The sequence below is a fragment of the Lemur catta genome, chromosome 11, assembly GCF_020740605.2.
Source record: "Lemur catta isolate mLemCat1 chromosome 11, mLemCat1.pri, whole genome shotgun sequence".
Lineage (NCBI taxonomy): Eukaryota > Metazoa > Chordata > Mammalia > Primates > Lemuridae > Lemur > Lemur catta.
This window is the reverse complement of record NC_059138.1, coordinates 68093521-68108890: the sequence shown is the minus strand read 5'-3', so window position 1 is coordinate 68108890 and position 15370 is coordinate 68093521. Positions and strand designations below refer to the sequence as shown.

Here is a 15370-nt window from a genome sequence, read left to right as displayed (position 1 = left end):
GAAGACATTATCTGCTATTATTGTATACTCCTCCCTCCAAAATTAAGATATACTATATATTCTCTAATCGTTTCTAGATTTCAGTACAACATAGAATGGAGGTACAAAAAATTTTTACATACAATATAAAGTAAAAAATATAGAAAAAAAATTTATTATTGAATATTACAGTCCTGATTCCATACTAACCTGCTATAACACATAATGTGTAGGCATATATGTGACTAGTCTTAGTCATTATCTGATATTGAATCAGCAAAACGTCCAAAATTGCTTTTCAACAAGCCAGCAATTGTGCACAGGAATTGTTTTCCAGCATAGGCAATATATGCTAAAACATTTAGCACAGTTTCTGGAACTTAGCTGGTGTTGAGTAAAAATTAGCTCTTACTGACTGTAATAGGCGTAAGGCTATCACGCTTTTTGATGCTAGTAGATCCATTTCTTTTTCAGCCAATAATTCGACTTGAAATAAAAATACGGTAACACTATGATAAGTGCTTGGCAGGTATTCTCTCATTTAATCATTGTAACAACTCTATGAGATAGATACTATGATTATCCACATTTTATAAGTGAGGAAAATAAGGTACTGAGAGATTAAGTAACTTGCTCAAGGCCACACAGTTGGCAAGTGCTGAGGTCAGGATTTGAACTTCAGCAGCCAGAGCCCAGAGTTTTTAATCAGTTATCTTGTTCTGCCTCCCATCTGAATGAAGCATTCTAGTCGAGTTTCATTACCTGGTTCTCTTGCTTCAGGACTTGTTACCTCAAATCCTTTTGGAAGTAGCTTAGGTACTTTTTGAAACCCTTCAGCAATCACCATCAATGTTATCATCCTAGGATCTAAAGACCCCCAACAGAAGCCCTAGCCAATCTAATTTAGAGGGAAATGGGCAAAACTAAACTTCATATTTGTTCAAAAACCCAATAGCTCTATATGTCAATATTTACCATTAAGAATTATAAATTTAGCTTTGAAACACAATGAACAATGAATTATTTACAACTATTGAAGTCAGCAACAATTAGAACATTCTTTTCAACTGGAAGGATCTCAAGTAATCACATAAAATATAGATTTTACATCTACAAAAAGACCACACCTGATTCTATAAATACCTATACCTCAAAAAATGGTTATAAAAAGCAGTGCAAGCCTTGGCATGCTTGCTAAGCCTTAAAAAATCTTATCTTAGGACAAAAGCCAGGCAATAAGAGTTAGGTAAAACCGTACATTAGGTTTTGCTATAGAAGAAGCAAAATTGTGATGATACTTACAAAGAAAAAGCCAAATACTACTGTTTTCCTCCAATTTTAAAAAGCAAAGATAAGACGCAAATAGAATGCTGAAGGATGAAAAGGGAAAATAAACAATGTCCTGAAAGGGACTGAGTTGAACTTATAGGGAAATTTAATAACACACCTGCTACCTAGCGTGGGGTTTCTATGCATGTTTCGTAAGTATGTGCATGTTTTTTGAAGCCCAGAGTTTATGGCTTATAGATTGAAACATTCTTATGAGCAGTGGCTACTTTATCCAAGAATGTTACTATCCTGGTGTTCATGGCTAATGCTAGGCAGAGGATTAATGTCCAGTATTAACCATCAAAATATTAGATTAGCCTCATGGCCTTGAGATTCCTCCACTAAAAGCATTCTATGGACAGAATGCTGTGAAGTTCAAAGTAATGCTGGGAAAAATTAAAATTTGTACTCTTCTGTATAAAAACACCCAGACATTCAGGAAACAATTTCAAAAATTTCTAGAAATTTAAAATAAATATTTATTGAATGGGGAAAAATGTAAATTCATGAAGGAAAACAAAAATGAGTGGAAATTGTCAACAAGTGTGAAATATAGTATTAGTTAATTTAAGTTTCACCTTATTTCTTAAATGGTTTAGAGCAAAGACATAAAGTGTTCATAAATAAAAAATAAAGTATGTTTAACATAAGAGTTTTGTGTGGGCATCAAACTGATTTATGATCTCTAAAGTAAACTTTTGTTTTTCTGGATTAAGGAGTATCTCCCCATAGGGGACAAAAATCAGACCTTTCTGAACAGAGGCTTAAGGGCACTGACTGCTTCAGAGAGTCGAGTTGCTATGGGAAACTCTAACTTGCTTCACTGCATTTTGTATCTTGTACTTCCCTAAGAGTACAAAGGCTAAGGAATTTTGTTACATGGCAGCTCTCAGGGTACTACTTCTAAAAGTCACAAGATGTAAAAACTGGTTTTGATGACTCAGTCCGAGTGACAGTAACTCTATTTCTGAAAAGAAATTACCCTGGCAGGAAGCTATTTGTTCCTGCCCCACGAGGTTTGGCGACACAAAGTGAGGTGAAGGGCTCCAAATGATTACTGGCTTTCAGGGTAACCCAATACACCTCAGCCTCATGAAAGACTTTTAGAGGTGCCAATTGGACACCTTCCTTCCATTTGCTCCCAAGACTCTCTTCTCAAGATTACTACTTGATCCACTTATTTTTAGTTTTTTCACAGATGTGACTGATCACCTGGATGAAACATGCAGACCTGGCAGCTAGACTGATGTTATCGGAGTTCAGGACTCTTCTAAGGAGGGTAGAGAGACTGGCTGCTTTAAGAAGTGTGGAGTGGAAAAACTGGAGCTGGGACCATGGATGAGAAACAGAGAAATTAACAACTCCTTTGCAAATACCTTCCCAAGATATTGTAACTCTTGCCTCTCCTTTTCAGTTTTAATTTGGTCTTCCATTGTGATCCTGGAATACTACATTATTTATTAAAAGAAAGATTTGTCAAGATGAATGCAAGGAACAAGGAGCAGACCCTAAATCCTTGTTTCCTATAAGCTATATTTTTGAATATCACACAATTTTTTTCTATTAGGAAAATATACTATAAGAATTCTAATGTCAGATTTTCGCTGCTCAGAACAAAAATAGCATGCTTTTAAATGATCAAAAGGAAAGATTATGTCAGAAATTGACTTGAGACAGAACTAAAAGCTGGAATATTTTACAACAAATTTTAAACAAAATAAGAAAAATTCAGTTAAACACTGACCTGATATAACATAGCTTTAAATGCCAAATGTCTTAACCTCATAGTTAAGATTTCCCCTGCTCTGCCAAAAAATAATCCCTGGAAAACAAACAAACAAACAAAAATCTACATTTACTCTTAAATCTTTTTTTCTCTTTCTTTGTAACATTTAATTGTTATATTTTAAAATCAAATAGAAAGGATAACATCAAAAAGTAATTATGCTCTGACTTATTTAATTTATTAAAAGCTTACCTGCATAAAATAACTGACAAAGCAAATAGCACCCAAAATGACAAATATCATGGAATAAATCTTTGCATCATGCTTTAATGTAGTTTTATCATTATTTTCAAACATCTGAAAAGGAATAGATTTTTTTTTTCATCAGTTGTTTGGAGGAAAATATAAAAAGCACAGAAAAAAACTAAAATGTCTATACATTAGGACTTTTTGAATACATTTCAACATAAGAATAAAGCCACATACACATTTCTGGAGGAAAAAAGTGTACATTATTCTATCATCATCAATTCATTTCACATGATAAAAATAATTTGCTTTTAATTCTCTTACTTAAACTATGTAAATATGGGATTAGACAATTGAGTCCTCTATCCGCTATTATCACAGTATATTTTCAAAGAAACCACTAGTTTGTTTGAATTACTATTCCTAATAATTTTGATAACTCGGGTTCTTAGTATTCTTCTGCTTAGAGTAGTACCTGTAATATAGACCTTTGTATTTGCCCCTAGAAATCGTTCCTGAAATTAGTGATTACATATGCATACACATTTATATTGACAAAGTGTAGTTGTGTAAATCAGAGAGACTGAAGTTCCAGGCTAGAACTTTAGTAAAGACTGAAGATTTAACATGGATCTAGTAAGATCCTTGAACCCACCAACTGTCCGGGATCTGTTAGTACAATCCCAAACTCTTGTTATTTCCTCTCCTTGAACTGGCTGGTAATAAAAAATTGCCATTGTTCCAAGTAGTTGAAAGGAGAGGAGTTGTATTTGTCTATTTTATTGCTTCAGCGCTTTGGAATGCTGATACAACACCAGAGTCAAAATTAGAAAACAAAGCAATTTCTTTACTGATCGCCCAGTCAACAAGGCCCAGCTAAACACTTCACAATAGATGCTGGCTTATCTCCTAAGAACATTAGTTAACCTTCCTATCATGAACCCCACACTAAGGGTGATCCACTAACACTCCCAATTTCCCCCTTGTAGATCAGAGTGCAACAAGCTTGCTGTCTCAGATCATACTTTCTTTAAATTGTTAAAAAATCTGCAAATCAGTTTCACTTACAGTTACAATTTTTGCAAAGATAATGGAAAATACTGGATGAACAATTCCACTTAGAATAGAAGCCAATGTCCCCAGAACCACAAGAGGCCATTCAGACTTGTTTAACTTAAAAGTTTTTAATAGAGAAACTTCAGGAAGATTTGCCTAAAAAATAAAATACATTGGTTAAAAATGTCAGTTTGCAAGCATAATGGAACCTGGGGAAATTAACCAATCATAAACAGAACTATAATGTAAAATACCAAATATAACAGATAGCAGGATAGAAAGTATAATTTTTCTTAGAAAAAATTCACTGCCCATATTACCAATGATGAGCCTAAAACATAAACTAAAAGAACCTTTTGGCATTTCATTCAGTTACTATCATTAAAAAAGCACAAATTAGTTCACATGTCTGATAGCTAAGAATCACAGGAGAAAAATTAGGTATATTTTTCTTTACTCTTGTTAAACTTGATGGAATATGAAATTCTAGGATAGGGCAAAATCTAGGTAGGTGGTAAGCAGAGAAAGTGCAGAAGGTAAACGTTTTGCTGGGATTTTAAGCTGGAAAGTTTTCCAATTTCATGATTTATTTACAAAAGCATTTTCCTAATGCCTTGGCTAACAGCTTATTTGAGGGTTCCTATTTACAAGTAAAATCCTGCAATATCTGAGCATGTTTTTAAAACTCTCTAACCCTTCAGATTCTGCATATTTCCAAGGGGAATGACACCAGTTCCTATCTTACGGAATTGTTTCTAGAATTAAACTTCACTCAGTACATTTGCAACTCTGTGTATTTGCGAACAATAAACACTCAATAACTGTTAGCAGCCATTGCTTTGCTAGTGTTATCAGAGAAGAAGATTTTATGACACAAAATTCCAAATTTTATACAAGGAAAGCACAATGCAAGTAGTTATTCTGGTATCTGCCAGCCCTTCCTAGGACACGTGGAGGTGACAAGGGGAGCTAGCGGTCCCAGTGGTCCAAGGGTAAATGATACCATAATAATCTTGCCTTGCTCTTGTTTGGGATATACAATGGATTTATTTCAGAAATTTTAAAAATCTTGTGAATAGCTTTGTGGTGAGTAATTATTTTAGTTAGGAAAGTAGATAGTGAGCTGATTGGTATTTCATACCAAAACTTCCTCATAAAGTAATGACATTTATGAACCTAGTAGCCAGAGAATTCCTCATGAAGACTATAAAGTAGTTTGTTCTAATCTTGTTCTAATCTTATTCTAGTCCCTATAATGCAAACTGTGAGGTTTGAATGATAAAACTTTTACAATTCTAAAGCCTTGAAAGTTTGTTTTCAGGATGGCTCAAACCACAATGATATTGGGTTACTTAATAACTTGATTGTATCCATCATCTTTTCTGCTGCAGTTTTCTGAAGCTCATCATCATAAAAGGCATCACCTTTCAGTTAGGTCACTGTCCAAAAGAATATACAGAAATTTAAAAAGTTGTATACCAACTCTTTTTCAAGCACTGAGCATGGAGCTAAGTGCTTTACAAAATTACCTTATCTTGTGACAAAACTAAGGCTTAGCATGTCCTAGGACACCAGTACATTACATAGCCAAAAAATGTATGAGCTATCTTGCTTCTATAGGATGATCTATATTACACAGATCATTTAAAGATGTCTTTTGCCTCTGGGAAAATATACATAACAGATTAAAATATGATATCATTTAAATAGTATTATCAAGATAAGAAAAGAATAAAGACAAGATGAAAAATTTCAATAAAATGATGAAATATGCTGTACTATCTAAATATGTTACAGGTTATACTTGCTTTAAGATAACCTGATATAAAAATATGAAATTCTAGACATTTTGCAAAGAGATACAAAAGAGCTTTAAAAAGTTAAAAAATGACCTTTCCTAAAGAATTTTAAATTTCATCTGATGCATTTTAGAGTTTCATTGAGTGATACTTTTCATATAACAAACTGTACATATATAAACTGTACGATTTGATAAGTTTATACACAACTATACACCTGTAAAAACATCATCATCATCAAGATAATGAACGTATTTATTACTCCTGGAAGTTTTCTCCTGCTTTTTAGAATCCCTCTCCCACACCTCTCAGTTACTAGTCCTCTTCCTCCTCTCCTCCCCCTGCAATTACTGATATGTTTTCTGTCAATACAGATTAGTTTGTATCTAGATTTTTATATACATGAAATCATACATTATATACTCATTTTCATCTAACTTCTTTTGCTCAACATAATTATTTTGAGATTTATACATGCTGTTGCATGAATCAGCATTTCATTACTTTTTATTGCCGAGTAGTATTCCATTGTATGGCTATATCTCAATTTATTTATCCACTCACCTGTTGAGTGGATAAATTTGGGTGCTTTCCACTTTTGGGCTATTACACATAAAGCTGCTGTGAATATTCATATACAAAACCTTACTTTCATTTCTCTTGGGTAAATATCTAGAAATTAAATGGCTAGAACATATACTAGGTGTACATTTAACTTTCTAAGAAACTAACAAATTATTTTCCAAAATAGTTTTAGCATTTATATTCCCACCAGATTTTCTTTTGCACTTTTCTAATGACTAAGGATGTGGGACATCCTTTTGTGGGCTTATTTCCAATCTGCTCATCTTCTTTAATAAAATGCTTATTCAAATATTTTGTCTATTTTCCAATTGAGTTGTTTGTATTCTTATTATTGTGCTTTGGGAGTTCTTTATATCTTCTGGACATAAGCCCTTTATCAGACATGTGATTTATAAATATTTTCTACCAGTTTATGGCCTATCCTTTTCTTTTCCTTAAAAGTGTTTTACAAATAATAAAGTTGTTGACTTTGGTAATGTCTGATTTATAATTTGTTTTCTTTTATGACTTATGCTTTTGGTGTTGTATCTGGAAATCTTTGCTTAACCCAAAAGATTTTCTATTGGATTTTTGTATAGAAGTTTTATAATTTTAGGTTTTACAGTAAAATGCGTAATTCATTCTGAGTTGGTTTTCATCTGTGGTTTGAGCTATGGATTGAGGTTGATTATTTTGTCTATAGATAGCTAATTGATCCAGCATCATTTTTTGAAAAAAGTACACATTCTTCATTAAATTGCCTTTGCAATTTTGTTGAAATGACACTGACTATATATGTGTGGATCTATTTCTCAACTCTCTACTCTGTTTCATTGATCTGTCTATTTTTATGACAATAAGATGTTTTGATTACTATGGTTTTATAGTAATCAAAATCAGAATTGGTAATTAGCTTTATAGTAATTGAAATAGAATTGAAATCAGGTAGCATAAATCCTCCAATTTTGTTCTTCTTTAAAGTTATTTTGACTATTTAGGCCTTTTGCATGTCCATATGAATTTAGAATCAGCTGGTCAGATTCTACAAAAAAAGCCTGCTGAGATGTCGATTGGGATTGCATTGAATCCATAGATCAATTTGGGGATAATTGACATCTTAACAATATTGAATCTTCAGATTCACTCACATGGTACCTCTTAATTTATCTAGTCTCTTTTAAAATTTTTCTCAGGAATATTTTATAGATTTCAGTATGTGGGTTTTAAAATCTTTTATTAAATTTGTCTCCAAGTATTTACATTTTTGAACTATTATATATGACATTATTTTTTAAATTTCAATTTCCCATTTTTCATTTTTAGTATGTAGAATTAGATTTAATTTTAGTATTTTTATTGTGTATTTTACAACCTTGCTAAACTCAGTGATTATTTTTCATACCTTTTTTGGTGGATTCTGTAGGACTGTTTGCAAATATGATCATGCCCTCTGTGAATAAAGACAGTCTTACATCTTCCTTTCCTCTCTGGATGCAGTTTACTTTCTCACCTTATTACACAAGCTGGAACTTCCAGTAAAATGCTGAATAGAAGTGGTGAGAGCATACAGTCTTGCCTTGTTCCTGATCTTAGTCTTTCACCATTTAGCATAACGTTAGCTGTAGGTTTTTTAGTTGCTCTTTATCAGGTTGAGGAGATTTCTTTCAATCCCTTATTTGTTGAAAGTTTTCAAGAATGGATGGTATATTTTGCCAGATGAGTCTTCTGCATTGATTGAGATGATCAGTTTTTCCTTTTTAGTTATTTTTTTAATATGGGAAATTATGTTAATTTTGGAATGTTAAACAGATCTTGCATTTCTTAGAAAAATTCTGCTTGGTTATGACATATTATTCTTTTATGTATTGTTGGATTAGATTTGTTAAATCTTATGAAGATTTTTTCCATCTATGTTCATGGGGGATATTAGTCTATAATTTTCTTTTCTCATAATATCTAATTCTGATATCAAAGCAATAATGTTATTCCCATAGAATGAGGACTCCCTCCTTTCCAATTTTCTGTGTGATAGAATTTATCAGTAAAACCACCTGGGCCTGGAGTTTTCTTTATGGAAAAGGTTTTAACTACAAATTCAATTTCTTTTTAATAATATAAGATTATTCAACTTGTCAATTTATTCTTGAGTGAGTTCGTGTCCTTCAAAAAATTTGTCCATTTCTAGTTGTAGGATTTTTTTGCATAAATGTTTTCATAAGATTATTTTATTATTCTTTTAACATATGTAGAATCTGTAGTGATGTGAGCTCTCTTACTCTTAATATTGATAATTTGTGTCTTCTCTCTTTTTTCTTGCTCAGTTAAGTTCAGAGGTTTTCAATACCGATGTTCTCAAAGAACCAGATTTGGAATTCATTGTTTTTTCTTCTTTATTTTCTTCCTTCTAGTTTCTTAAGGTGGAAACTTATTCTATTAATTTGAGATTTTGGTGTGCAGTGGTATAAATTTCTTTCTCAGTACCACTTTAAGCTTCATCCCACACATTTTGATATGCTCAGTTTACAATTTCATTCAGTTCAAAATACTTTTGAACTTTTCTTTTAATTTTTTTCTTTGATCTGTGCATTTAGAAGTGAGTTATTTAGTTTCTAAATATTTTAAGATTTCCCAGACCACTTTCTGTTCTTGATTTCTAATTTAATTCTGTTTTGGTCAAGTAATACACTTTATGTTACTTGAATTCTTTTAAGTTTATTAAGACTTGTGTCCCAAAAAATTGAGCTGGTCCTTGGCTTGTTTCAGTTCTTGACTGTAAGATGGTGCCTATGTTTCTACCCCCTTCAGGCTCACAACTTTCTATAAACTGTAGTTCCAGCCGATGGTTAGCCAGGGTTTTCAAAGTAGGTCTGTGACTATTGTCCAGCTCATTGCTTTGTGCTTTTACTGTAGTTCTGGTCTGAAGAAATATTTATTTTGTTTTGGAGCCTGAATACATTTTATATACATTTCTCTTTTATATGTTTTATCCATCATTTCCTTGTGTGTGGAACACAGTAGTTGTATCACAAACTTACCCTTTTGTCCAGAAGTCTAGAAATTGCTTTTCAATTTTCTGATTTTTACCTTTCTTAGGTTTTGAAAATCTACTTTATAAATCTAGTGAATTTTCAGACTTGGAGGCAGATTTCTGTTGTGTTTTCAGCAATTGCTATGGCAGGTCCAGCAGATACTAATACATGTTTTAACACAGTGTTTCCTACACTCCTGCCTAGCATCTCAGTATTATACTACGTTCTTATATTCAGGGCTATTGTCATATGTTATACCATCATTACTATTATTTACTTGTTTTTGTTTGTGTGTTTATTTAAATGAATTTTTAGAAAAAGAATATTGGTAGAAAAGGATACAAGTCTAAGGGTGAATGCCAGGGAGGACCACACACCTAAAGGGAAAGAGTAGCATCCAAAATTAAAAGTGAGAGACCAGCAATGGAGAGGGAGACTGGGGCAGATAACCCAGGGGCCTTGGGCAGGTAATTGACAGATGAGACTGAATAGTGTGGGCATGAAGATGGTGGGAACAGCTAAAGGATGGTTCAGTCAAGTTCTGTCAAACCCAAGGAGAAGAAAGGAACTCCAGTTTGGGAGGAAAGAGTGGGCCAAGGACAGGTGTGGGATGGTATGGACATGGAGGGCTGGGGGGTCAGAAGCTGAGATACACGGGCAAGGATGAAGGATTTCAAGGTATGTGAGGTTACAACTGAAAAGCAGCACCAGAGGGCCCGCAAAGCTCAGCTGGGGTTGGGGAGAGGGCTGGGGCTCAGGAATGGGGAGTCTGAGAGAAGCAGGGGTTCAAGTGAGATTAAGATGGAAGGGTGTTTAGGAAAGGGTGCTGAAGAGAATGGTCAGAGTGTGGCTAACGTGGGTGCTGGGGGCATCTTCAGAGAAGGGAGGCAGAATCGTGGTAGGGAAATGAGACTGGAGGTGCAGGTGGAGACTGAAGAGGTGGATAAGCTGGAAGGAGGGTTAAGGCAGGTCATGTAGGGCTGGAGCAGTGTCTGGGGGTGGGAGGTGGAGCAGAGCAGGCCTGGGAACAAGTACTCCCTGCCCAAGTGAAGGAGGCAGGGCTGCCCTGGAGGACTGGGCCGCTGGTTGGGGCTTATCTGCAGCTGGGGAGTGGCTGCATTTGTGGTCTGATGTGACTCCAATTAATCTTGAGCATCACTGGTGGGTGATCTCTCTACCACACTCACCGAGGCACTGTTTAACCCATGGTTTGCTTTATAGGAAATAATGTAACATTCTCATGAGATTTTTTTGCCCCACAAGGAAGGACCTCTGACATAAACACAGTCTCATTAGATGGCCTCTTTCTTAGAGTGTCACAGTGATGCTAGAGCAAAGTTTGGGAAAGACATGTTTTGTGAACTCAGTGCTATAGTAATATTTTATGGTAAATAAATTCTAAATTTAAGGATTAAATAAAAATTGGAGAATGTGTGGGAAAAACTTGGTAGTTGACCCATTACCTCTTTACAGTGGATGGATTCCTCAGACTCATCAGTGAAGTCTGACTTGATGCTGTTCATAGGGCATAGAGGATTGGAGCTGGTATTTTCTTCAGTAGAACACGTCACTGATTCCATTTGTTCATCAGCTTTTTTAATATCCTTAAATGAAGAATATACAGACTGTCATTACAAAAATGCCTTACAAATTCAAAGAAACTTTATTAAGCATTCATTTAAAACTGTTACTGCCTTTGCTCTTAAAAGTGGCATATTCTTGTGCAGTTCTTGCTGAACAATTTTCAGGCTTGACAAAGAGCTAATAAGTTTAACTCATACTAAAGTGTTAGTGACTGATAATAGCTTATAGAGCCTTCTTTTCCAAAGACCTGTATAAGTAACTGGGGAAAACAATGCCTTAATCCCAAACAACTATACCACTAGTAAGGACAGCTCTTAGTAAAAGAAGCTTTTTGAGACAGATGATACTCTTTTGATGCCTTCTTCCTAGCCTTTTCTGGAGCTTATAAATCTATAACATATAGCTAGGTACTTATATGTGAGGCTGGTCATGAGCCTGAGAGAGATCTCAGGAGACAATAACATTTTCCAGGCCTGTCACTGCTGCCCATCCCAAACTGTGATCAAAAAGCAAAATTAATGGACTCTGCTCCTGAAGAATAAGAAATTTCAAAGAAATCAAATTAACCTTAAATAAATTGTTTGAATTATAGAATAGGAAGAAGTTCTAAACCAAATTGCTCTAGGTCCACATTTTAGTTTTCTTGCTACTCAGAAAAGTGAGACCCGTTTTAGTGAAATAAAGGGGCTACATATTCCCTGTTCATTTGAATGTGTTATGAATAAATTTATGACTTCCCCAGGAAGAGATGGGAGGAGGAGGACAAGAGAGAAACGAAGAGCTCAGTTAGGATGATAATAGTTCAGACCAGGGTCGAGGAGAAGAGATGGAAAGATGGAGGTAGATTTAGGTCCACAAGGAGAATCTGTGTACTTGCAAAACTTTCCAGGGATACTGATTCATTGACAAGTTTAACAACTGTTAATCATTTAAAGATACAATGAACTTTAACCATCCTTGGACTATCTCGACATCTTTAATCAGACATTCCTTTATGCTATCATTTTCTTTTTTTTTTTCTATAAATTTCTCTACCACAAAAGAAATTTTTTATTTGGCTTTTTTTTCCAGGAGTTATTTACTTTGTGACAAGTTTAAGATAAAACTTTGACCTCTTCTTATAATAAAATTGTTTAAGAAGATGCTTTAAGAGTTCAAAAGATAATTCCTTTTCCTGAGAAGGCTGCAAGACAAAATAATAGTGACTATAAGTTTTGGTAAGTATAAATATATCTTTACCTATTTTTATTTTATTTTCACATAGGAACTCACTGAAGGAATATGCCTGTATACAATCATATGCAATCTAGATAAGTAATTATAATATTAACCTCCATAGTTTGAACTTTTCTGAAAACTTTGATTAGATAATACTAATGCTAATAATAATAGAATTTATTATACCAACAATAATTCTAAGCACTTTATATGAATTAGCTCATTTAATGCTCACAATAATTCATTAATAGGTTGCTATTATTTTTCTCATGTTAGAGATTAAAAAAGTGAGGCACTGAGAATTTAAATAACTTGCCCAAGGTCCTAAAACTATTAAGTGGCAGAGTCAACTTGCAGTGACTCCAGAGCTCATAACCTTAACCACTTTTCTATGCTATTTCTCAGGATTCTTCTAACAGCATTAACATTTGAATACTTGTGATATCATGCATTCTTTTATTAATATATTGATTCATTTAGACACCACAGGCAATAGTGGCAAGTAACTATGTCCAGAGTTTCAAAAATGAGTTACTTGTTTATGTAGATATCATGTATGTTATGTTTACTATATAATATCCAACATATTGTGGCTGTTTATTGAGTATTAATATTTACATTGTGTTGTTATATCCAAATAGACATAATTTTAGGTAATCAGAGAATACTAATCCATTTTGAATAAGGTGTTTAAAATTTTTATACATTTATACCACAAACACACCATTTTTGTTTTTACTACATAATGAAACCCTTTAACCTAAGACCTAATAATGGATTTTTAGTTTAATTATAATAAAAAACAAAGATATGTTACTCTAAAGAAAGATTAGAGTGTTGTTTTTAAAAATCTCGAAATAGGATTAATTCAACTACGGTTATTTATTTTTATTCTTACTTATATTAGCTTGAAAATATTGAACTTAATAACTTCACAAATTATTTAATTTATTATGGAATGAAAATCATGCAAATTCAATTGCCAAATAACATCTTGCTTTATTTTTAAAGGAAACACAAAATATGAACTAATATAAAAAAAGTGAGAATCAGGCAGTTTTTGAATCAATATATAATTAAATTTTCAAACATTCTTTGAACAATTATTGCCTCATAGAGTGTGTTTAGAAATATCTCATTCTAGCACAGTGGAGAAAGCTAGGTTTGAAATTTGAAGTTACAAATTTGATGAGGAGATGGAGGCTTATAACTTTCTAAATTTCCTAATTTGTAAATTTCTAGTATTGACATGAAAGATATAATCAGAAAGTTGAAGAAGTAAAATAAACAGAAAAGGTTTTCTTCCATCTGTAGAAGAGCCCTCGGAAAGAAGCCGGCATTCCAGGTTGAGAGAAGAAAGTTGGGCTAGAATGAAGAAGAGAGCTAGAGCCTAATTCCCAATTAGGCTAGAGCCTCATTATATTAATGTGCCCTAATGAAAGAGTTATATGAAATCCACTAAGGTGGATATCGTGGCATGCAGAAACATGGGTCCTAAGGAAGGGGAATTTGCTGTGTACCCCCAGCGCTGTCAGACCCCCATTCAATTGCTCAATGTGAGCTTTCTGGTCCACCTGTGAGGATGTGGTGTGCACACAGCATGAGTTGATGTGTGTATCCCTTCATTCAGGAGATATTTATTGAGTGTCCACTGTGTGCCAGGCATTCTGTAATGTGCTTCCTGCACATTAAGTCTCAACCTTCTGTCTGACTTCCAAGAACTTCCATGATCTGACCCTCATTATCCAACCCTTTTCCATTATTCTCCTAACATTCATCTTTACTTATGGAAGGCTGGTCTCCTTTCGGTTTTAGTTGCACACCAAATTCCTTCTTACCTCCATGCTGCTATTTGTCAACCTGGATTTCTCTTCCATGTCCACCTCCAATTCCAACCTTTCAACCTTAAAGCCCTCTTCCATGAAACTTTCCATGGGTAATATAGCTCTATCCCTCCCCATCAATCTTGTTTCTTATTTCTATAATTTGTAACATCTGTATGCACAATTTTGCGTTTTGTCTCTGTAGCTAAGTTTTAAATCTTTAAGTAGGGATTATGTGTTATATTTCTTGTGTTCTAACCAAAAGATCACTGTAGTTAGACTGTCCTGGATCTGCCATATGCAAGCATGGAAGCCTATTTGTAGTGTGCCTGGCAAATATTAAATACATGCATCCATTTGCTCTTTAATCTCCAGCATATTATCTAGCACAATGCTGAGGGTATGAATCACACTCAGTTTCTTCACTGAGGAATAATAAATAAATCCTGGTTACTTTGTAAAATTTAACATTATAATTTGGGACTTCTGTTTTTTAGTGTGGTATGATCTCTGAAAAGTTTTAAAAAAAAACCCCACTAATATAACATTATGTTATGTAAACATTACCTGTGACATTGCAAATGAGTAATATAGACCTTGCTTTGCCATTAGTTCAGCATGTGTTCCTTTCTCCGCCACTGTCCCATCCTTTATGGTTACAATCAGATCTGCACTTCTAATAGTGGAAAGTCGATGTGCTACCACAATTGTGGTCCGACCTTTGCTTGCCTAGAGAACAAAAGGTATAGAAAGTAAATACAAAATTAGTAGAAATAACAACCTCTATAATATTCAAGAAAACTTCTTGTTGCAGTATTATTTTAAATATCAAAGAATTTCATCCTTGGATATAGAAATTTGGAAACTTTAACAGATTAGGAAGACTGATGGAAATTAGAATAAAAAGAGAGTCAGAAAGTTACTTAGATTCCAAATCAGTGGTTTTATAAATAGTATCTTAGAATTAGAAAGGAACCAGAAGACTATTTAATCTGAGTTACCAAATAGCTTTAT

At 33.8% G+C, this 15370-nt stretch overlaps 1 protein-coding gene across 1 annotated transcript in view; it reads right to left on the bottom strand.

The window, feature by feature from the left end:
- Positions 1–15370, bottom strand: part of ABCB5 (ATP binding cassette subfamily B member 5) — a 107083-nt gene that overhangs the window by 37555 nt on the left and 54158 nt on the right. Inside the window, exons 15-19 of the mRNA XM_045565473.1 lie at positions 14924–15085; positions 11195–11335; positions 4352–4495; positions 3287–3391; positions 3053–3130 (exon numbers count right to left, since the gene is read on the bottom strand). Coding sequence (XP_045421429.1) covers positions 3053–3130; positions 3287–3391; positions 4352–4495; positions 11195–11335; positions 14924–15085 — 630 coding nt within the window. The remainder of the gene's footprint in view (positions 1–3052; positions 3131–3286; positions 3392–4351; positions 4496–11194; positions 11336–14923; positions 15086–15370) is intronic.